Source organism: Schistocerca americana, chromosome 3 (genome assembly GCF_021461395.2).
Source record: "Schistocerca americana isolate TAMUIC-IGC-003095 chromosome 3, iqSchAmer2.1, whole genome shotgun sequence".
Lineage (NCBI taxonomy): Eukaryota > Metazoa > Arthropoda > Insecta > Orthoptera > Acrididae > Schistocerca > Schistocerca americana.
The window spans coordinates 880,288,096-880,312,050 of record NC_060121.1 but is presented as its reverse complement, the minus strand read 5'-3'; the positions used below and the strand labels follow the sequence as shown (position 1 = coordinate 880,312,050).

Genomic DNA, 23,955 nt, shown 5'->3' with positions numbered 1-23,955 from the left:
ACCAGGATGTGAAAGGTTATATAACGTAGTGAATATCTGGCGATGCAGTGTGGATGGAACAATAGGCCATGTGGTGCCATGGACATATCACGCCATAGTGGCCTGGCTGAGCCCAGTAGTTTGCAGGAAATGATCTGGAGGGAAGTAGCGGGGTCTTGTTGGAGGTTGGGCAGTTCATTGTCTTGTAAGCGAGCCAGTTCATTGAAATTAATTGGGTACAAAATTGCAATAATATGTGATAGGTAGTCAGCCACCACATTTTCTGAACCTCAGATGTAATGGATATAGGTTGTTTATTGGCAAATTAAGGCCATCTACTGAAACCTACATGGAGGAAGATCAACAGCAGGGTTACGAATAGCATCTGTGAGGGGGTGATGACCTATGAAAATTGTAACATTCCTGCTTTTGATGTCTGTGCAGAAATATTTTACAGCTTCATACACCGCAAGCAATTCTCTGTGAAATACTGACCATACACGTTGAGCCATAGATAGTTTTTTGGAAAAAAAATGAAGTGGCTGAGTCGAGTCACTGACGTGCTGTTGGAGGTCTGCTCCGATTGCAAAATTGCTCACACCAGCTGTAATAGGGATCCAGGCATCTGGCAAAGGCTGGGAAAGAGTATCAGCATATGCTAACAGTGATTTAAGATCTTTGAAAGCTCTCACCATATTGTCAGAGGTTTGTTTATCAACCAATGCATCAGTCAGAGGGGCTTGAATGGCTATCACCATTGGTAGGTAACGACAAGAAATTGAGGGTTCCTAAAAACTCGACTCAGTTGCGTGTTAATAGGTCCTGTATCATGGCCAGGTGGAGTTCGTGTCTCTGTTAGAGGAGGAGAAAAACGAGTATATCGTCGAGGTATGCATAACAATGAGCAGTTAAACAGAAGTGAGTCTATAAAATGTTGCCAAGTTTGGACCATGTTTTTGAGACCATAAGGCATGTAACAAAATTCGTAGAGATTGAAGGATGTGATCAACGCTGTCTTTGGTCTGTCGCTCTGTTCCATGTGTATCTGTAAATATCCAAGACATTGAAGATGCATGCTCCGCTAAGTACTTGTGCGAAGTCTTGTATCTGAGATATAGGGTAATTGTCTAATGCAGTCTGCATGTTGAGGCAGCAATAGTTGTCACAAAGGCACACTGTGCCAGCCTTTTTGGGAACTAAATGTATAGGCAAAGACCAGTTACTGTCTGATGGATGGACAATACCTGCTGCAATAGTTCCTCCTCTGTGGCCTTAGCAAGGTGTAGTATATGTGACGGTAGTCGACACGCTTTATGGCACACTGGTGGCCTGTCTGTTGTGACAATTTTGTGTGTCATTCCATTCATGACAGCATTCAGCTGGGCTGATGAACTCACTCAGGGGTCTTCACGGACAGGAATCAGTAGCAAACAACAGTCACTAACCTGATGTGGTGGTGGAGCTGTCTGCAGCGGCTGTGTCAAAGTTCCACGAAGTGTGTTGCTGGTGTCGGGGGGTGGCAGCATTGACAGACATTGTTTGAGACATTGTGCCTTGATGAGGGCTTGTGTAGGCAAAAATATGGCATGATTCAGTTCGGCGTTGCAAGCACTGAGATCGTCGACTGCAGGGGGGTCGGATTGAAGCTGGGAAATGGAAGCTGCAAGGCTGTCTGCCAGTGAAGAGCGCTCGATAAGAGCCATGGCAAGACCATGGGGAAGCTGAGGGGGAGGGGCAGCCACTGAGGAGGCGAATGAATACACAATATGAGTAGACAAAGCGTAATGCAATAATGCAGCTGACTTGAGATCCGGACACAGACTAAAGTGAAAAGGGAGGTCAATGCCTAACACTAATGCCTGGGTCTTCTATGTCAGCCATGTAGAAGGACCAAGTGAAACGTTTGCCAGGTATGAGTTCAATAGGTAACTGGCAAAACCATCAACATGAAGTGGCAATTTATTTGCTGCTTGAAGACACAGTTTGGCTGATGTCATGTCCATTACAGTAAATGAGGGAGGTATGATGCTAACATCTGCTCTGGTATCGATGAGCAAATACCAGCATGAACCCAAATCCAAGACATACAGATTACCTCATGAGGTGGAGGATCTGACATAATGTGATGTCTGTGGGTGTCCTTCCATATAACCATGAGCCATGGCGCCTACTGCAGCCCGTGTGTGGCATTTGGGAATGCGCAGGGCGGGCTGCAGTTGCGAGCGGCACCCCTGTAGGTGGAATGGAAATAGTGAGTCAGCTGTACTTGTCCCACCAGCTAAAGAACCAGATGAGGGGAAGGCGGAGGGGCAGGTGCTAGCCCAGTTGGAGTGGAGAGAGGCTGATGTTGAACTGCTGGCAATTCCCAGTCTTGGCCACTAGTTGACTGCTGTTCCGTGAGCTGTGCATGATATGCACACACCCAGCCTCTATCGCATGATGGTGAAAGTATAGCCATAGGTATTGCCAACCTCGGCAGTGTTAAGTGCTGTGCTGCACAAAGGGAGGTGGCAGTGCCAGATAACGGCATATCCCTGGTCTGCTAGCTGGAGTTTATCCGCAAGTGACGCTGCGGTATGGGGAAGCAAATGTAATTGTAGTTCTTGCAGCAGCTTCACCAACCAAAATGCCCAGAGCACTAAGTTTGGCAAGATCTTGGTGGTGACCTATGCACACAAGTGTCCCCACAGCTGAGAGGAGGTTCTGTCACCTAAAGTATCGTCATAAATAACATTGTGAATAGTATTGGCTGGTGGAAGAGAAAGACGTTCGAAGAGTAGTGTATGTGCAGAGGTATATTTGTTGCTTTTGGATGGGTTCAGCAAGTCACTGATAAGATCAGGGTGGTCATACACACACAATGGGTGTCATCATCCACAATGCCATGTATGTCCAATGTGTTGTCCACCAAGGTAAACCATCTCACTGAGTTGCCCAGTTGTAAAGTTGGCAGCTTCAGAAAATGACCTGGGGGCAGTGCTTGTAGGGGTGTAGGAAAGGCACAAATTGTGTAGGAACTCTACACAGTCTTCACTGATGCAAACTGTGCCTCAGTGAAGGCCGATGTGGTGTGTTGAACATCTGGTAGCTGTGACATGGTGTCCAGTCCAGTCCTTGTAGGAAGTAAATCTGTATGGCCACACAATGAGCATGGTGCAGCAGGCTGATGCAGATGAAATCTCAAGCAGAGATGCAAAATTGCGATTGTGTGCTGAGTGACAGGGCGGAACCACGGCAGATGTGTTGCCCGAGGTGTGCACAGGGTGGCAGGATGGATAGACATATACATGGCCCAGAGCAGTTGACGTGAGTGTCCCTTTGACCAGCATGGAGGGGGACCATTAAATAACAGACCACTTTGAGGAGAGGGTAGTCATGCTTATGGACCCCAAAACTGGACAGCCGCATGGTCCACGTTGGAGTGCGGTAGAAACTCGGGTGAGGGGAATCCATAATCTTGTGCTGGAGAAGCATTCTGTTGAGCACAGAATGCTGTAGAAGACATCTGCACTGATGTGTACAGCACCCGGTATGGCTAGTTGACACAAACAGAGCCAGCACATGTGATCAAGAATTGTGCTTCACATTTGAAGGTCCATTTCATGGTTGCAGGGTCCTGCACTGCTGGAAAAACTGGAGGTTGCAACATTGTCTATTGACACGAAACTGGTGATATACAGCAAGCAAATGAAATGTATTTTCACAACTCTGGATCACCAATGTAGGTTTTCTAGCTATAGCGATTGACTGCATGCAAAATACTCCAACTGATTACAATCGGGCACTTTTATTACGGCTTGTATAATTACACCAGACACATGAAAAACATTAGAAACAATAACAACTCAAACATCTACCCCAGAGTCAACACACAATGGCCAAAGGACACCAAGTCCAAAGACAATTTACTCTGCACTTGGCAGGCAGCAGTTACTGGCAGTTGATGGTTGCCACAACCCTTATAACAATGGATACTATGTTTCCTCTATGACTTACAAAGGAAACTGTTATAGCTTTGTAAGTGTTGTAGAATTTCATATACTCTTTCTAGGTAGACTTGGAATTAAGTTTGCTAGATTCTGTCTTGCTCACCAGAGATGTAGCACACATCCATTTATTTCTAAAAGTGTGATGGGGTGTGGCTAATAAAGACTGAGTTATGCAAGTAGCTGGTTAAATGAAATATGGGCAATTACAGTAAATGGGCTAGTGAACTGCATGTCTTCATAATGGATAATCCAAGTATATAAAATAAAGAGATGTGGTAGTGTATAAAATAAAGAGATGTGGTAAGATTGCTAAGTGATCTGTATTTGTAAAAAATATTTACAGCAATAGAAAAATGATAGACTGCTAGGCACTATAAAGTTGACATGTTGAGTTGCTGATAGGCAAAGCAAAAAGACTGTTACACATTTAGCTTTCAGCCAAATGAAAAGAAAACACACATATTTACATAAGCAGGCTCACCTCATGCAGACATGACTGCCGTCTTCAGCAGCTTGGACCAGAATCCTACTAATAAATATTTGTTATCCGAGGGTTCATATTCATTATACAAGAATGATTGCCTGGTAGAGGTGTAAATGACTTGATCAAAATGACATTATGTTAAATACATGCTTATGGTTAATAATTTATAATTAATTGTGGGACATTACACATATAATAAACATGAATAAGCATATTTACTAGAAATGAGTTTCAATTACAGTCGTGATCATTCATCAGATAGACACAAACTTGATATTTTTAGTTAAGAAGGTTAAAATTAGTTTTGAACTTCACATGTTCATTGTTTATTTGAGTTTTATTATAGTCACCACATCATTCACCTAAGAGGAGGAATCTGTGGTGTAACATATTACTTTCATGAAGTCATGTGTTACACAAACACCTACTGAACTGATGAATGTTGATCACCACTATAAAAAGTTTGTTTAAGTAATGAACTGGTATAGCTCTCTGTTCGGAAGTGCATTTCATTTATGTGCATGTATTCTGTAGTGGATGGATGCAGCATATCCATAAACCTGGATGACAATAACAATCTTGCTATGTTCATGATTCACGGGCAGATTATTTTGTGTCGTCAGGTCTTGCCTTAGCGATATGATTCATGCCATGGAAGAAGAACAGCAGTGACAATCCCAATGACTTCATAGGGATGAGAGAAAAACTTATATTTTAATTTTCAATTGAAATCTGTTAACTTATACAGACAGTTTTGGACATAGTCTGTATTAATGTATGTGTGATGTCCTCAACTCTGTTATGCATGCTCATTGTAAATGAGAGCACAATATACGACATGTTGTTTCTGAGAAGCTTCATATTTATTTCTAGAATCTGGATATTGGATTTTACTCTTAATTTCCACAATAACTTCAGCACTTTGAGAAATGACATCAGACTAAGAAATAAGGGTGAGTGTAAAGAAATAGCATGGGGAGCAAATGAATAATTGGAAATCACAGCTCCTGAGTGAACTTTACACATCCACTGAATTCACGATAAACCAGCAAACAGAATGTCCCAAGATACATACAAAAAACAGACAGGAACACAATGAAACAAGACGAATACAGTGGAAACTCACTTAATGAGCACCTGCCATAATACACAATTCACATAATGAGCAAAACAAATTGTAAAAAAATGACTTGCTGAATGAGCGATGTTTCAGATAACGAGAGATGACTCTTTAGTGTGACATCACCATCTGTTCATGCATGACAGGGGAAACATTCAGCAATATGAACACTCTTCGTTGTCGACAGCAGCATATGAGCAATGACTTTCATACATATTGCAGCCTGGGTTTAGCACTCTTTCTGCTACCATCTTAGTGCAGCTTGTGATCACACATTTTTCTGAGCTTGTGTTCATATAGTGCTTTTTTGTGTGCTAATTTTAGTAACCTTCATAGAAATGTTCCTGAAGATAAAGCTACAAGAAGACAACTGTAAGAGAAAGAAAATGACCTTAGAAGTGAAACGTTAAATCATTGAAAACCGTGAACATGGTATGGGTGTTGCTGATTTAGCATGCACATACAATCAGTCAGGGGTTGCCCAGAAACTAATCCACATTATTCTTGTTCTCAGCTGAAAACAATGCTATAAATGCGAGACATTATGTATAAATTATTTGAAGTCTCCTGACTGAGTGCACCAAGTTTCCATCACTTCCGACAAATAATGTAACTCCAGGACAGTTTCATAATCGTATCTGTAGGTTATGTATGTTACAAGCAACATCATTGAATTTCTCACTGCATAAAAAGAAACTTTGGGGAATATTCACAAATGATGGACAAAGTCAACAGAGTGTGTGCTGCCAAACAGAAGTACAGTTAATTGTTGGGCACGGAGGGTGAGGTCATCCTAAGGCGGTTCAGTGGAACTCCACAATTTGCAGCCAGTTTCCACTTGTTTGGGCCATTAAAGGATGTCATTCATGGAAGACATTTTGAGGACAATGAGGAGTGATTAACACAGTGAACCACTGGCTCTGCCTCCAGGACAAGGATTGGTAATGACACGGCATACACACCTTTGTTTCGCACAGGAGGAAGGCCATAGATTATGTCCTCAACTCTGTTATGCATGCTCATTGTAAATGAGAGCACAATATACAACATGTTGTTTCTGAGAAGCTTCACATTTATTTCTAGAATCTGGATATTGGATTTTACTCTTAATTTCCACAATAACTCCAGCACTTTGAGAAATGAAATCAGACTAAGAAATAAGGGTGAGTGTAAAGAAACAGCATGGGAAGCAAATGAATAATTGGAAATCACAGCTCCTGAGTGAACTTTACACATCCACTGAATTCACAATAAACCAGCAAACAGAATGTCCCAAGATACATACAAAAAACAGACAGGAACACAATGAAACAAGATGAATACAGGGGATAAATAGGGTGTGTAGGGTGTGTAGTTAAAACACTATTCTTTTGTGTGTGTAATTACCATTATGTTCAATAAAGAATTGTTGAAGAAAACAAATGCATGCATTACTTTCTGGGCAATCCTCATACATCAACTACTTGCACTATCCTCAAGAGCAAGGACAAGATTAAGGAGATAGATGTTTCGAAGGGAGTGACAAGAATATGTAAACAACTGTTTCATATTCTGGATGATGTCAAAGGTTGCTCCTTCTATGGATAAGTGAAAAGCAATTGTAAGGTGACACTTAACGAGAGCATCATTTGTGAGAATGCGAGAATGATTTTCACCGACATTGTTAAGAAGATGCCAGGATCATCAGCGGCCAAAGAAATATTTAAGGGAAGCCATGGGTGGTTCAAGAAGCTTAAGAGAAGAACTGTTATCCACAGCATTGTGACGCATGATGAAGCAGCCAGCTCTGACACAAAGGCAGCAGAGAACTTCATCAGCAACTTCAAGATGCTCATAGATTCTGAGGGTTACCTGTCACAACAGGTTTTTAATTGTGGCTAGATGGGTCTCGTCTGGCAAAAGATGCTGAAGCATGCCATTATAAAAGCAGAGGAGAATGCATTGCGCAGTCACAAGCAAATGAAAGACCATCTCTCATTGCTATTCTGTGCCAATGCAAGTGGCAATTTAAAAATTAAACCACTCCTTGTTTATCATTTAGAAACCCCACAAGCCTTCAAGAAATGTAAAGTCCAGAAGAGCAGATTAAATGTGATGTGGAAATCCGACAACAAGGCATGGGTGACAAATGATCTTTTTTTTTTATTTTTTTATTGTATCAATGAAGTGTTTTGTCTTTTGGTGAAAAAATATTTGCTTGAGATGAATCTGCCACTCCATGTCTTGCTTGTTATGGACAACACTTCTGCCCTTTCCCCAGGCCTACAAGACCACCTCCTTGAAGAATTTCAATTCATCAAGACCCAATTTCTGCCTTCCAATGCCACTATTTTACTCCAGCCTACAGACCAGCAGATTATTTCTAACTTTAAGAAACTCTGCACCAAAGCAATCTTCGAGCATTGCTTTATTGCTTTGAGTTGACTGAAGCTACCAATCTCACTCTCAGAGAGTTTTGGAAATATCACTTCAAGATCGTTGCCTGTGTTAAGACAATCGAAAAGGCATGAGAAGGAGTTACCAAGAGAACTCTCATTTCTGCTTGGAAGAAGTTTTGGGCAGAGTACGTTTTGAATGTGACTCTGAGGCAACTGAATCAATACCTGTGAAGCCGTGGTCAACAAGATTGTGTTTTTGGCCAAGAGCATGGGACTAGAAGTGGATAACAATGATATTGATGAAATTGTAGAAGACCACAGCTGAAAAATGACCACCAAAGAGCTTGTGGAGTTGCACTGTGTTTCACATCAGGAAATTGTGGAGAGGAGTTCTTCAGAGGAGGAGGAGGAGGAGGAGGAGGAGGAGGAGGAGGAGGAAGAGGAGGAGACAGTAACAGCAAAGCAGCAATCTTCTGGTGCAATAAGAGAAATGCCAGAAGCATGGGAATCTAATGCATTGTACATTGAAAATCATGACCCAAGTAAAGCAGTGGCTACGGGTGCTACAAATTTATTTGAAGGTAATGCTATATCGCATTTTCACCAAGTGTTGAAGCATTGACAGAAACAAATGACTATAGACAGCTTCCTAGTAAAAAATAATTAAGTTATGTATCATGAATAATAAAGTACATAACACTGTATGCATAATTTTCTTTGAATAAATGGCATGAATAAGATAAAGTTTTTAGTACTTTTTCTGCATGGAACACATTACTGTATTTTACGTTAATTTATACAGGATAAATTGTTTTGCTTAACGAGTGTTTCATACTACAAGTAATATTCTGGAATGAATTATACTCACTATGCAGGGTTCCACTATATTTCTTCACTGAGAACAGATCATTCCTTAACTTAACGAAAAATTATATTCTTAAAATTAATTAATGTGCCAAAAATATAAAACAATGAGCACACACTACATGACATTCCATGTGAGAAGTTTCTAAGCATACAGTTGGATAACAAACTGGGGGGATACTAAAAAGGGAATAAATGTATCAAAAAGCTTAGCTCAGCCTGTGTTGCATTTGCACAAGGTCTGTTCAGAAAATTCCACAACATTCATAATTTCACACAAATGGTGTGCTGGAGTGAAATGCAGTTGGCATCCCTGCACACACCTGTGTTTAATCTGTAACTGTCAGAAATTTCATTGTTGTGTATCTGTCAGTTACTGCCCAGTGCTGTACTGAGTGGCATGTTGTGTTGCACAGTTTGCAAATTTCAAGATAGCAGAGTTAGAGCAGCAATGTGCCAGCATTAAATTTTGTGTGAAACTCAAGAACACCATTACAGAGACATGCTAAATGAGGCAGGAAGAGCCGGCCGAAGTGGCCGTGCAGTTAAAGGCGCTGCAGTCTGGAACCGCAAGACCGCTACGGCCGCAGGTTCGAATCCTGCCTCGGGCATGGATGTTTGTGATGTCCTTAGGTTAGTTAGGTTTAACTAGTTCTAAGTTCTAGGGGACTAATGACCTCAGCAGTTGAGTCCCATAGTGCTCAGAGCCATTTTAACCATTTTTTGAGGCAGGAAGCCTATGGTGATGAGTGCTTAAGCCAAGTTCAGTGTTATTAATGGTTCACACGGTTTAAAAATCACCAGACTGAAGTCAAAGGTTACCCTTGTTTGGGATGCCCTTCAATGTCTACCGATGACACTCATGTCAGGAAATGTCAACAAAATTGTGCCTGTATATCGAAGACTGACTGTCTGAGACATTGCAGAAGAATGTAACATTTCACTTGGATCATGTAATAAAATATTGACACAGCATCTTGGAATGTGTGTTGCTGCCAAGTTTATCCCATGGCTCATGTGTCAAGACCAGAAGGACCTTCACCTTGCAATCTGTGAAGAGCTTTTGGATCACGCAAATGAGAATGAAATGTTTCTTATGAGAATCATAACTGGTGATGAGCTGTAGGTCTACAATTATGATATTGAGACCAGGGTTCAATCTTCACTGAGGTTCTCCAGGACCACAAAAAGCTCATCAAGTCAGGTCAAATGTCAGAGCCATGCTGACAGTTTTCTTTGGCTTTGAAGGATTATTTCTTCATGAATTCATGCCACAGGAATAAAATGTTAATTAATGGTACTATTGGGTTGTGTTGTGACACCTGCAAGAAGATGTGAGAAGGAAATGGCCTGAGCTGTGGCAAGACAATTCATGTCTCTTGCGACGTGATAATGCACCTGCACAGTCATCCCAGTTGGTGCATGACTATTGCACAAAGCACAAAATCACTGTGCTGCCTCATCCTCCATATTCTCCAGACCAGCTGCATGTGGACTTTTTTTTAATTTCCAAAGCTGAATATTCCATTGAAAGGATGAAGATTTGCAATAATAGACAAAATAAAAGAAAATTCTCAGGCAGTGCTTCGCACAATCCAGCAAGAAACATACCAATACTGGTTCCAGAAGCGAAAACAGTGTTAGAAGCAGTGTATCAATTGTGGAGGACAGTATTTCAAAGGTAAAAGTAGAAAAATTTCATCGACAAAGTTATGAAATTTTTTGAACAGACCTTGTATAAATCTCCTGTTGATATCGAGATGGCACTATTGGTGTTCTTTGCATACTGTCTCTCAGTACTTTCCTATGGCATTATCTTCTGGTGCATTGCAGCTAAGATCAAAAATGTGTTTATTCTGCAGAAGAGTGCAGTAGAAATATTGCATAAGGTTGGTAACCAAAGATCTTGTAGGATCCATTCCAAGGACCTGTCGTTTCTTACACTTCTGTGCCAGTACTCCTAAAAGACTACACTTAGGATGAACTGTGTAATTCACAAACCCCAATACTATAAGTAAAAAATAATTTCTGTATCCCTGTCAAGAGGCAGCAAATTTCAAACACATTGTGTTCATAAAGCTTATCATGATGGGGAGCCTTCAAGAATGTGGAACAAGTCAAGTTTTACATTAGTAGGCAGAAGCAGCAATTGCAGATAACATTTGTGAAGTATACTAATGACAAATGATCACTTATGTTAATTACTAGCACTGATAATTATGGGAATTGCTGCTAGATTACTTTTCACCTAGTCTACATCTACATATGCATGTACATCAACATTCTTCATTTATCAGAATATCTACACTTGAGAATGTAAATGTAGATTGACACTAATGTTGGTACTAAACTGTTCATTAACTTTTCAAGCATGTAGACTGATCATAGTGGTTCCTCAAATCAATAGAGTTATGTAACTGCACAGTACAAAGCAGTTGATAAAAAGAGCAGCAGGGTAATATTAGAGGAGAACCAGTGGCTTTTATCAAAACAGTTATTTTTCTCCTAATATATGTATACAAAGTAATCTATTATATGTTCAAACATTTTAGTGTTTTTGCATTTTAATACCAGAAAAATTTTAACCTGCCCGATTTTGCATAATACATTTAATGCTCTAATTTTTGTGAATTTAGGATTGCATTTGGTTTAGCACTGAATGATGACTAAAAGACATTATGAAACTTCATAGCAGAGTAGAGCTATGTATCAGACTGGGACTCGAACCTAGAAGTTTCAAATCAGAACACACCCTACTGGAGAGAGCAAATTGATTCTGTACGACATTATGTGACATTTAAGTTTTTAGTGCATACAAAGTAAGCAAGCTCTGGAAGAGAGTCTAGAAAATACTTCCAAGGAAAGTAATTTACTTAGCCCCACAACAGAAAGTAACCAAAGCTTCAGTAAAAAATTTGGCAAGCTTATTCAGTTACAAACTAAAGTTATATTTCAAAATTTTGCTTCACATTTTGCTTTACATTTACCACATCATACACAATTATGCAAGTTAATGGTGTTTCCATTAATATTATTGCACTGCACAGTAATAGCAAACATAGCTCCTTCAAGCTGCCGTACAATATAAATTTTGGTTGGCTATGTCAGCTTTGTTTTTGAAAGTTACAAGGTAAACATCTTCCATCCAAAAAATTCTCAGAGTGCCTTTATTCCTGGAGTGTAAGCAATGTCAGTGCAGTAACTGCAGAGGCTACTTGAACTAACTGCTGTAGACAACAGATGTGCATTTGGCTAGTCAGTTGTAAGCAGGTAGTGAGTGGTGAGTAGTGATTATGCTGCTGTAGCGTGTCAGCATTGTTGTGTCACAAATCACAATAGTCCAATGAACTGAACACTACTAATCAAGTGTTCAAGGCATTATCCAGAATGTTTTGATGAAAAGAAAAGTGTGTGCAAAAAGTTTGTCCCACACACTTTCTACATCTACTTCTACACTCCACCATACGGTCTGTGGCGGAGATTACCCTATACTACTACTTGTCATTTCCTTTCCTTTTCTACTCACAAATAGAGTGAAAGAAAAATGACTATCTATATACCTCCATATGAACCTTCATTTCTCTTATCTTCATGGTCCTTATGCAAAATGTATGTTGGTGGAAGCAGAAACGACCTGAAGTCAACTTAATGTTGGTTCTCTAAATTTTCTCAATAATGTTTCTCTAAAAGAATGTCACCTTCTCTCCAGGGACTCCCATTTGATTTCCCAAAGCATCTCTGTAATATCTGCATGTTGTTCAAACCTGTCAGTAACAAATGTTGCACCTCTAACAACCCTACCACAACAAAGGTCAAAAATTTAATAATGATTGTGGTGTTGCTCATGCTGCTAAATACTGCATTTTCAGGCAACAACAAATTTATTATGTGGCAGGTGTCATTAGAGCACAGTTAATAAAATCATTTCATGTAATAACGAATAAACTAGGCATCATCTTTTCGTGTTTCCCACGCTGGTCTCATTGTAAACTCATGGCTCAATCGTCGAAAATCTAGGTGGTGATGATTCCAAGCTCGGATGCAAAAAGGCCTAGGTTTTATTCTGCTATATTCAAAAGTTTTGTAGATGCACTTCACAAACCATTCTTGAAGATTAAACCTTTCAAAGTTAGCACAATAGTGATGAAAAAAAAAAAAAAAAAAAAAAAAAGAAAAATCAGCACTCCGAATTTAAGTTACACTTCCTTTTAATTGCTTTTATTGCAATATCACGTAAAACACAAAACATCACTTCACAATACAAAACATACTTGAAAACATCTTCCTCACTGTTAAAGTTCACATTTTATAAGATGACTACGTTATGTGTCCTTCCAACATGACGTCCAAGACTTGACTTTTTCAAGGACCGACACTCTAACTGCTAACTAATAATCGCTTACGCGCCCAAAAATCAGAGTTACAAGTACGTCAAAGATCATAGTGACAAAAGAAAGAATACACATAAGAATAATATCATTGCAATATAAACATATTGATGTATCACAAATGAAATCAAATCTGAATGTTGTCTCAGAAATATGTTAAGTACTTTACAGAAACACAGTAGAATATTGCTGGTATCAAGAGGTTGAGTTGAGGTGCCATAATGGTTACGTAATTCAAGTACCAATACACACCCCACCTCTGAATTACTTCAGTCACTTCCTTTAATCACAACTGATGTGGATCCCAAACACTTGAACAGTACTGGGTTGTACTAGTGTTCTATATGTGGTCTCCTTTACAGATGAACCACACTTTCCCAAAATTCTTCCGATAAACCAAAGTCAGCCATTGCCTGCCCTACAACTGTCCTTATGTGCTTGTTCCATTTCATACATATCACTTTGCAATGTTATGCCTAGATGTTTAATTGATGTGACTATGTCAAGCATCACACTACTAATGCTGCATTTGAAAATTATGGGCTTGTTTTTCCTACTCATCTGCATCAACCTGCATTTTTCTACATTAGAGCTAGCTGCCATTCATCAGACCACCCAGAAATTTTATGTAAGTCATTTCATATTACACCTTCCTGTACAGTGCTGCATCATTAACAAACAACCTAAAGATTGCTGCTCACTCTGTCCACCAGATCATTTATGTATGCAGAAAATAACAGTGGTCCTATCACATTTCCCTAAGACACTCCTGATGATACCCCTGTTTCTGATGAACACTTGCCACTGAGGACAATGTACTGGGATCTATTCCTTAAGAAGTCTTTGAGCCACACACATATTTTCGAACCTACTCCGTGTGCCAACAGTCTGCAGTGGGGTACAGTGGCAAATGCTTTTCAGAAAAGTAGGAATATGGAATCTGACTTTTGCCCTTCATCCATGGCTATTACTATGTCCTCCATGTTTGCATGGTGGTCAAACAGTGGTATGTTTGTATCATTATAATGTGTGAACAATTTCCTAAAAGTGAAATTTAAAACTTTGGCTTTCCTTTTGCTATCTCCCACTGACACACCAGAGTGGCCAATGAGTGACAGGATAGAAGCCGTAGATCTGCTTAGCAATTTCACATAGGATCAGAATTTTCTCAAAACTTTTGCTAATGTCTGATGGTGGTAGTTGTACATTTTGCACACTGATTATTTTACAGACACATGAATCTCTAGTAGCATTAGCCTGTTGTCATTTAGCAAGACTGCAACAGCATTTTTCAAATTTTGTTGTAAAATCACAGTGGGTCTTTTCCATCCTTAACCCACTTATTAGATACATACTTCTCCAGAGCATGATTTACAATCTGTTTAAACTTTACCCTTATTCCTCCGTATTCATCAAACTGGAACTACATTATGTAAATTTGTTGTCTAAGTGGGATGGTGACAACTGCTTATCTCCTCTTTCTAGAAGAAATATTCTCCTTGCCTTCTTGATTTATTAAATTTAGTAACCACAGTTGCCTTGATGACATTATGGTCATTAATCCCTGTCCCTATAATGACACTGGTGATACAGTCAGGTCTGTTTGTAGCTATGAGGTCTAAACTATTCCCATTGAGTTTGAGCTGTCAAATTAGCTGCTTACGACAGTTTTTTTTAAAATGTGTTCAGAAGTCCACAATACTGTCTCTCTGTATCCCCTGCAATGACAAAAAATTATGATGCATGGATGGCTGCCATGACTTGACTGAAAGGAAAAACATGGAACATTCTTTCTGGAAAATTTCATCATGGGGGACAAGACTTGGTATTATGAGTATGAATCTACCACAAAACAGAAACATGCAGTACACCTCTCGGATGGTTCTCCAAGACAGAAGAAGGTGTGAATGTGATCCCAAAGGACTTTTATGGAAGTTTCATATTTTGTACGACCATCCTGTGCATTGTACTCAAATGGTGGAGACTGTGTAGAACATCTGAAGATTTAAAACCACCATGTTCACATTTCTCTATTTTTTTATTACTCCAGTCTTGAAACTTTTTGGACTGGCAGGGTAAGACTGTTGAGTTTGCCTCAGGAGACTTACCAGTTCCCAACAGTAGGGGTATCAATATAAGTATTAAACATTCACAGTGTCCTTCCACAAACTGTTGCAGTTGGGTAGCATATGCCACCACCTGTCATACTTCCTTCCCAGATCTTCACAGAGGCTTTTTTGTCAGCTACTTTTATCTCTGTCTTTAATCCTGATTGTCAAAACTACTTGTCTACTACCTCTTAGATGCACACACATGGGCTGCATGACAGTCCCTCACTCTGTGTATGTAGTCCTTTTTTATGATGGTCACAATCTTAGTGTCAGCAAACACCAAGAATTATGAGCAAACTAGTTATGGCAGGAATTAGTTAAAATATGAAAACATCATTACCAGAACTGTCATTGGAACTCTTTGTGTTAATATTGAAACCAAATTATGGAGGACACTGGTGAATCATGGTCTGGGGTGAAAAAAATATCTCAAGCATTTAAAATGTTTATTAAAGTAGATAAAGAAGCAGCAGTGTCTTATATTAAAGAGGAACTCAAAAGATTTACTTCTTTGTATTAATATTTTGAACTACTATGGCTCAAGTTAAAAAATATAACTGATCATGCCCTAAATATACATGTACATAGTAAAACAATTCATAATGGGAGGTATCATCTATGATATTCAGTAGCTGTAAAAAAACTCTAAAAACACAATAACTACTGCATACTAGGTGTAAAACAAAGAATAGCACTATAGATAGAGAGATGCTGAATGAAACTGTTGATAAAGTACCATAGGTTATTTTTAAAAACAAAACATTTACATTATACTTCAAAAATACAACAATACTGAAAATATTCAAAGCACAGGAAGCACAACTAACTAAGAATTTCTGTAATTTCAAATCACAACTTCAAAAGAAAATTAATGTATGTAATAACATTACAATACAACTGTTTTCACAGTCCCCCACAATGCTTTATATGTATCATGAAGGGTACACAATATCAACAAATGCCTTCATTGTCTGCAACATTGTAAAATAAAAACTGAGGACTCACCAGCTTTAATTTCTTTAGAAGTCAGTCTAATCACAAAAGTTTATTGAAGTCAATACTGAGTTCTACTGTGAAGTTATCTGGACGTGTTAACAGATTTAGGTGAACTCAAGTTAGTTATCAGATGTTTTATACTGGCCACCTGATTCTGCCAAAACAGTTTTAGAATTATTCAAAGAAAATCTACACTCACTAGCATGTAAATACCCAGATTGTGGTTTTGTTGGAGCCCACATCTTCATGTTTATTGCAGGTGGTATGGACAGATAAGTTTGTGAAGTACTTCTGAAAACATTGCCCAAAGATTGTCTCCAGCAGCTAGTCCAACAGTCCAGATACAATGGAAGTATTTTAGATCTCATGACTACAAACAAGCACCACACGAGGTGGTGCAGTGATTAGCACACTGGACTCGCATTTATGGGGATGGTGGTTCAAACCCATGTCCAGCCATCCAGATACAGATTTTCTGTGATTTCCCTAAATTGTTCCACGAAAATGCTAGGATGCTTCCTCTGAAAGGGCATGGCCAATTTCCTTCCCCATCCCTGACAATTCAAGCTTGTGCTCCATCTCTAATGACCTCAATGTTGACGGGATGTTAACCTCAATCTTCTTTTCTTCAAACAAGCCTGATTTTGTTGATGGTGTCCATAAAGAAACTGGGATTAGTGATTGGGATGTCATCTGAATGACAATGTTTACTAAAATTAATAAATCCATCGAGAAGGCTAGGAGAGTATTTTTGCTACAAAGAATAGATAAGCAGTTGTTAGCACTGTACGTAGAAAATGAATGGACTTCATTTAGTTCCAGTGTGAAGGACACTGGGCAAAATTTAAATGAATGGTAGATTGTGTTCTGGAGACGTATGTGCCATTAAGTGTATCATGGGTGGGAAAGACACACCACAGTTTAAAAATAAAATTTAGAAATTGCTGAGGAAACAGAGACTGTTGCACTCTCAGTTCAAAAAGGAACACACAAATGATGACTGGCAAAAGTTAACAGAAATTTGCCCATCTGTAAAAAGATTGATGTGCAACATACAACTACTACCACTGTCATCTACACACCTACACATCTACATCTACATGGTTACTCTGCAATTCACACTTAAGAGCCTGGCTGAGGGTTCATCGAACCATTTTGATACTACTTCTCTACCATTACACTCTCGAATGCCGTGTGGGAAAAAGGAACATCTAAATCTTCCCGTTCAAGCTCTGATTTCTCTTATTTTATTATGATGATCATTTCTCCCTATGTAGGTGGGTGTCAACAAAATATTTTTGCATTCGGAAGAGAAAGTTGGTGATTGAAATTTCATAAATAGATCTCACCGCAAAGAAAACTGCTTTTGTTTCAGTGACTGTCACCCAAACTCGTGTATCATATCAGTGACACTCTCACCCCTATTGCACAATAACACGAAACGGGCTGCCCTTCTTTGCACATTTTCGATGTCCTCCGTCAATCTTACCTGGTAAGGATCCCAGACCACACAGCAATATTCCAGCAGAGGATGGACAAGTGTAATGTAGGCTGTCTCTTTAGTGGGTTTGTTGCATCTTCTAAGTGTTCTGTCAACAAAGCGCAGTCTTTGTTTTGCCTTCCCCACAATATTATCTATGTGGTCTTTCCAATTTAAGTTGCTCGTAATTGTAATTCCTAGGTATTTAGTCGAATTGACAGCCCTTAGATTTGTGCAATTTATCGTATAGCTAAAATTTATCAAATTTCTTTTAGTACCCATGTGGATGACCTCACACTTTTCTTTTTTTTAGTGCCAATTGCCACTTTTTGCACAATACAGAAATTCTCTCTAGATCATTTTGTGATTGGAATTGATCATCTGATGATTTTAGTAGATGGTAAATTACAGCATCATCTGCAAACAGTCTAAGGGGGCTGCTCAGATTATCACTAGATCATTTATGTAAACCAGCAACAGCAGAGGACCCATGACACTTCCTTGTGGAACGCCAGATATCACTTCTCTTCTACTCGATGATTTACCATCTATCACTACGAACCGTGACCTCTCTGAGAGGAAATCATGAATCCAGTCACACAACTGAGATGATACTGAATATGCATGCAATTTGATTAATAGTCGCTTGTGAGAAACGGTTTCAAAAGCCTTCTGTAAATCTAGGAATATGGAATCAATCTGAGATCCCTTGTTGACAGCACTCATTACTTCATGGGAATAAAGAACTAGCTGTGTTACACAAGAATGATATTTTCTGAATCTGTGTTTGTTATGTATCAATAAGTCATTTTCTTCAAAGTGATTCATAATGTTCAAGTACAGTATATGCTCCAAAATCCTACTGCAAATTGAGGTCAGTGATATGGGTCTGTAATTCAATGGATTACTCCTATTTCCTTTCTTGAATATTGGTGTGACCTGTGCTACTTTCCAGTCTTTAGGGACAGATCTTTTGCCAAGTGAGAGGTTGTACATGACTGCTAACAAAGGCGCTATTGTGTCTGCATTCTCTGAAAGGAACCTGATTGGTATACCATCTGGACCGGAAGACTTGCATTTCTTAAGAGATTTGAGTTATTTTGCAACAACTAAGATATCTACTTTTATGTCACTCATGCTAATAGCTGTTCTGGTTTTGAATTCTGGAATATTTATTTCATCTTCTTTTGTGAAGGAATTATGGAAATTTAGTAACTCCGCTTTAGTGGCACCATCATCGGTAACATTCCCATCACTATCACGCAGTGATGGTATTGACTTTATCAAAAGATCTTGCCAAGAACCCAAGAAAATTCTGGTCCTACATAAAACTGCTAAGCAGGCCAAAGGCTTCTATGTATCCAGTTTCAACAACTATCGAGCAGTTGTCAGCCTCATTGATGAGGGAATAGAATGCAATGCCTTACCTTACCAATCTTGTGGCCAGCGTTGGACCAAATTGCAGAGCAAAGTCCCACCTTTTATAATGTCCAGGGGACCATCATAAATCATGGTGACTTCAATGTAATTATTATTTAAAAACTTAGAACATGCGCCTTGTTTGCATCAATATCTTTTGGATTGCTATGGATGCTCAGTGTTGTTATTTCATGTACTGACTTGTGCAAGAGTTTCTGTAACAGTTTTTAACTTGTTAATGTGTGTGTAAAAAATCTTATTTGTCTGAGACTAGTGGCTACAAGAGTTGAAGCAAAGATTATAGACAGCAATTTATAAGAGATAAAATGAAAACTGTCCAAGTCACTGTTGAACACATATCTTCACACCAAATTCTGACAAACATGATAACAAAACCTTTCGCAAAACACTTGCCATCATGTGGTGTAATAAGATTTTTGGACTGAAAATGTAATTTTCTGTCCTGCCCCTCCCAGGCAGGGTTCTAGTGGGAATGCAAGAATTTAGAGTCTATGCCTCACTTGTGTAACTATATTTTATGTTGTTGTGGATGCTCAGTGTTTTATTGCACATACTGAATTGTACAAGAGTTTGTGCAACAATTTTTACCTCATTTATGATAACAAGTCTTATCATTCCAATCAGATACCTGCAGAAAATTACTCTGCTAACATACTGTCTTTGAATAAAAGTGTCATTTCCATTCATCTCTTGTGTATTTATTTCAGTTACCTTCTGTATTATGCTGTAGCTGTTCTCTACATGTAGGGTCAAAGTTTCATTGGGCTGTATTACTTGGCAGTGACATACCACGCAAAAGTTACTTTTGCCCTTAAGTTCTGCACACTGGTGTATTTAAAAACTCAGTTACAAAAAGGAAAAGCAGACTGGCTATATATAACACAATTAAAGCAGGAATGCTACAAACCTCATTGTAGGTTGCCACAAATTTTATCATATGGCCAGCAGGAAAGTGATCTAAGAGCTTCTTGTGTTGAGCTGGCAAAGGAGGCATGAAATGTATTTTCTGCACCTCACTTGGTGGTATTGCCATTATTGCATATTGACACCTGCAAGAGAAAGCCATTTATTTTTTTAAACAAGGAACTTAGTACTTCACATTTTACATACTTTTTAAGTTTGAAGGAAGCACTCATTTTACAATCAAATCTTATCTCACACAGCATATCTTCCCAACATAAAGGTTTATTAGCAATGACATGAGTCAATATTGTTTCTTTCTGGTTTTAAATTATTTTTATACAGAAAGAAGTTGCAGCAGTAAGTAAACATTTCAGTACGGTGTCTTTTCTATTGAAGGAAATAATTGTCACTGACTCATTTGCACTTCGAAAGTGGAATATTTCACTCAAGGAACAGATTAACATAAAAGCATTCAACAAATTTCTAATTTATTTAGTTATTATATATTTTTTGCATGTACTGATAAAAATAAAATGACTTTTGCATCTTTCATAGATAGACGGAACAGTGAAATCTTTCATAATGGTTATGCAGTATTTATATGAAAAGAGAAACACAATCCTTTGCAAACAAGTGATAATCTTCAAGACTGCACCATAATGTACTGTTTTTAGTGTTTGCTAAGGAACTATTTTCGACGACAGGCTAAGCAGACGTAACTCATTATCAATTTTTCCAAGCATGAAATTACTGTAATCTACTCATTGTAGTTCTTTGTACAGGCAAATGCTAAGAAGCCATCTGCTGAAATACCAGTTATGTTAATTTCCACGTCATACAATATTACCATTTTAAATGTTATTAGTTATTTACTGACATTTCCTTTTAGACTCTACTGAAGGTTTCACAGTTCTTGCACTGCCAGTTTGAAGGGCACCTGTTGGAAATTTGAATGTTTTTCTGAGAAACAATGAATCACTCTTACTTATCACACCTGTCTATAAATTGACAGCACAAGGACTGTTCCAGTATCTACTGTTATCTTGATGCCATACACATCAATGTTCTGCTCAGCAAATTATTCGCTTAAATCTAGAGATTTATATCATACATTGTTTCTAAAAACATTGTAACTCCACCTTTTTCCATACTAGATCTACAGTAATGAGCAGATAAATAAAACTTTTTGATCTGTAACACGTGAATTCCGTTTGTAATATGATATTCAAAGAAATATAAAACATCAGAAGTAATTCCATTTTTTTTTTCATCTTTTAGATGTATTACTAGTTGGTCTATTTTATTATTCAGGTATTTTATATTTTCATAGAATATAGACTTTGAGTCTGGTTCACTTTTACATAAATATGATATTTTTTCTCTGCACATGAGTTGTTAGTTCTGCTTTTGGGCACTGGAGACTCAATTTGAATACATTAGAGAGATGTTCCACATGGCTTGGACTGCTATTCTGGTGTGAATCATAACGAAATATTTTGTCTCCCTTTTCTGTGTGTGTAGGAAGAGCCACTGCTTCTGCTATGTGTAGTGGTGTTTGAGCTGCTGGTTCTGATACTGATGGAACTGTTGTTTTTGAGATACTGGTGATGCTATTATTTCTGCTGCCGATGAATTTGCTCCATCGCATGGAATTATGCTGTCTGCTCTCTCTGTGCAAAGATTTCATTTATCTTTTCTACATATGAAGTACTTTCCTTCATAATTTAGATGCATTCAATGTTGGGTATGCTTGCATCTGTTCAGTTTGCCTATATCTAGGATGCTGCATCTGCCAAACAAAGGACACATCTGTTTCATTTTAAAGTTCATTTTCCATATTTCTTAGTCATGCATAAGTGATACATTAAGTCATATCTATATTTTAATGTCATGACTGTGTGTTATGTTGATTATTATATTCTGGAAACTTTAGTTCTGCTAGGCAGTTACCTGTCTTATTTTTAGCCACATTTGTTTAGTTTTTTTATTTTATTCATTCATTCATTCAGGGATCATCTTACAATGATAAATGATTTTTCATCATAAAACAATGAAAATAAATAGGTCAAAAAAATATACATAAGTATGCTTTAAGATAATACAACAGGTCCTGATGGTCTTGCTAAAGGAACACTCCAGAATTTGCCTGAAGTTACTTAAGAAAACTATGGAAAATCTAAATCAGGATGGTTGGACAGAGTGTTACATCCACAATACACATCAATTTTTTTGTTCACATTTTGTCATGTAGATTGACATCAGTAACATTTTTCACTGTTGCTCCTGACTTAACAATAACTGTTTCGTAGCATTTACTGTGTTATTTGAAAAGTCTTTTCACGTTTTTCCATGGCCATGTGTTAAAAATAATACACTACATTCTGTTTCATTTATGATTTGCATTATGAATTATTTGTAACATTTAGTGTGTTTTATTGTCCCTTTGCAAAAAACTAGTTAATCATTTTCAGGAATACTTCATATACATTTTTAAGTTTTGTAGTTTCTCCATTAGGCTTGATTATGAAGTCAGCATCATCAGCAAAGAGAGCTATTTCAGCTTCTTAGATACACACTAAGAGCAAAAAATGATGCATTACAAAAGATATCAGCAGATGTGATATACATGTACTGGTAAATAAATGATGAGAAATCCAGAAAAATTGGATAATTTATTCAAGAGAAAGAACTTCACAATCTGAGTAAGTCAACAACACATTGGCCCACCACTGGCCCTTATGTAAGCAGTTATTCAGCTTGGGTAGATCACATAACTAATGAGGAGATATTGAATAGGATTGGGGAGAAGAGAAGTTTGTGGCACAACTTGACTAGAAGAAGGGATCGGTTGGTAGGACACGTTCTGAGGCATCAAGGGATCAACAATTTAGTATTGGAGGGCAGTGTGGAGAGTAAAAATTGTAGAGGGAGACCAAGAGATGAATACATCAAGCAGATTCAGAAGGATGTAGGTTGCAGTAGGTATTGGGAGGTGAAGAAGCTTGCACAGGATAGAGTGGCATGGAGAGCTGCATCAAACCAGTCTCAGGACTGTAGACCACAACAACAACAACATGGACTGATAGAGATTTTAGATGTCCTGCTGAGGGATACTGTGCCAAATTCTATTCAACTGGTGTTAAGAATGTCAAAATCCTAAGCTGGTTGGAGGGACCTGCCAATAATACCCCAAACGTTTTCAATTGGGCGAGATCTGGTGACCTTGGTGGCCAAGGTAAGATTTGGCAACCACAAAGACACACAGTAAAAATTCTCATCATGTGTGAGTGGGCTGAAATGTAAGGCCAGGACGGCTTGCCATGAAGGGCAACAAAATGGAAGGTAGAATATCGTCAACATACCACTGTACTCTAGGGGAGCTGTGGGTGACAACCAGAGGAGTCCTGCTATGAAAATAAATGGCACCCCAGATCATCACTCCTGGTTGTCAGGCCATATTGCAAATTATGGTTAGGTTGTATCCCACTGCTGTCCGGAGCATCTCCAGACAAGTCTTTGCCAGTCATCGGGGCTGAGTTTGAAGCGTAATTCATCATTGAAGACAATGCTTCTCCAGTCAATGAGACTGTAGAGAAAGGGTGTGTCTGGAGAGGTCTCAGACAGTGGTGGGATACCAACCTGATTGTCACCCACCACATGGCCTGCAGGAGTGATGGCATGCCATTTATTTTCATAGCAGGACCCCTTTGGTTTTTACCCATGGCTCCCTTACAGCACTATGGTACATCATCAACAAGATTCTACACCCCATTTTGTTGCCCTTCATGTCAAGCTATCCTGTGCTTATGTTTCAGAAAGATAA

General features: G+C 38.6%; 1 protein-coding gene across 1 annotated transcript in view; it reads right to left on the bottom strand.

The window, feature by feature from the left end:
* Positions 1–23,955, bottom strand: part of LOC124606460 (amine oxidase [flavin-containing] A) — a 270,234-nt gene that overhangs the window by 74,150 nt on the left and 172,129 nt on the right. Inside the window, exons 6-7 of the mRNA XM_047138441.1 lie at positions 20,137–20,278; positions 1,425–1,700 (exon numbers count right to left, since the gene is read on the bottom strand). Of these exons, the coding sequence (XP_046994397.1) occupies positions 1,425–1,700; positions 20,137–20,278 (418 nt within the window). The remainder of the gene's footprint in view (positions 1–1,424; positions 1,701–20,136; positions 20,279–23,955) is intronic.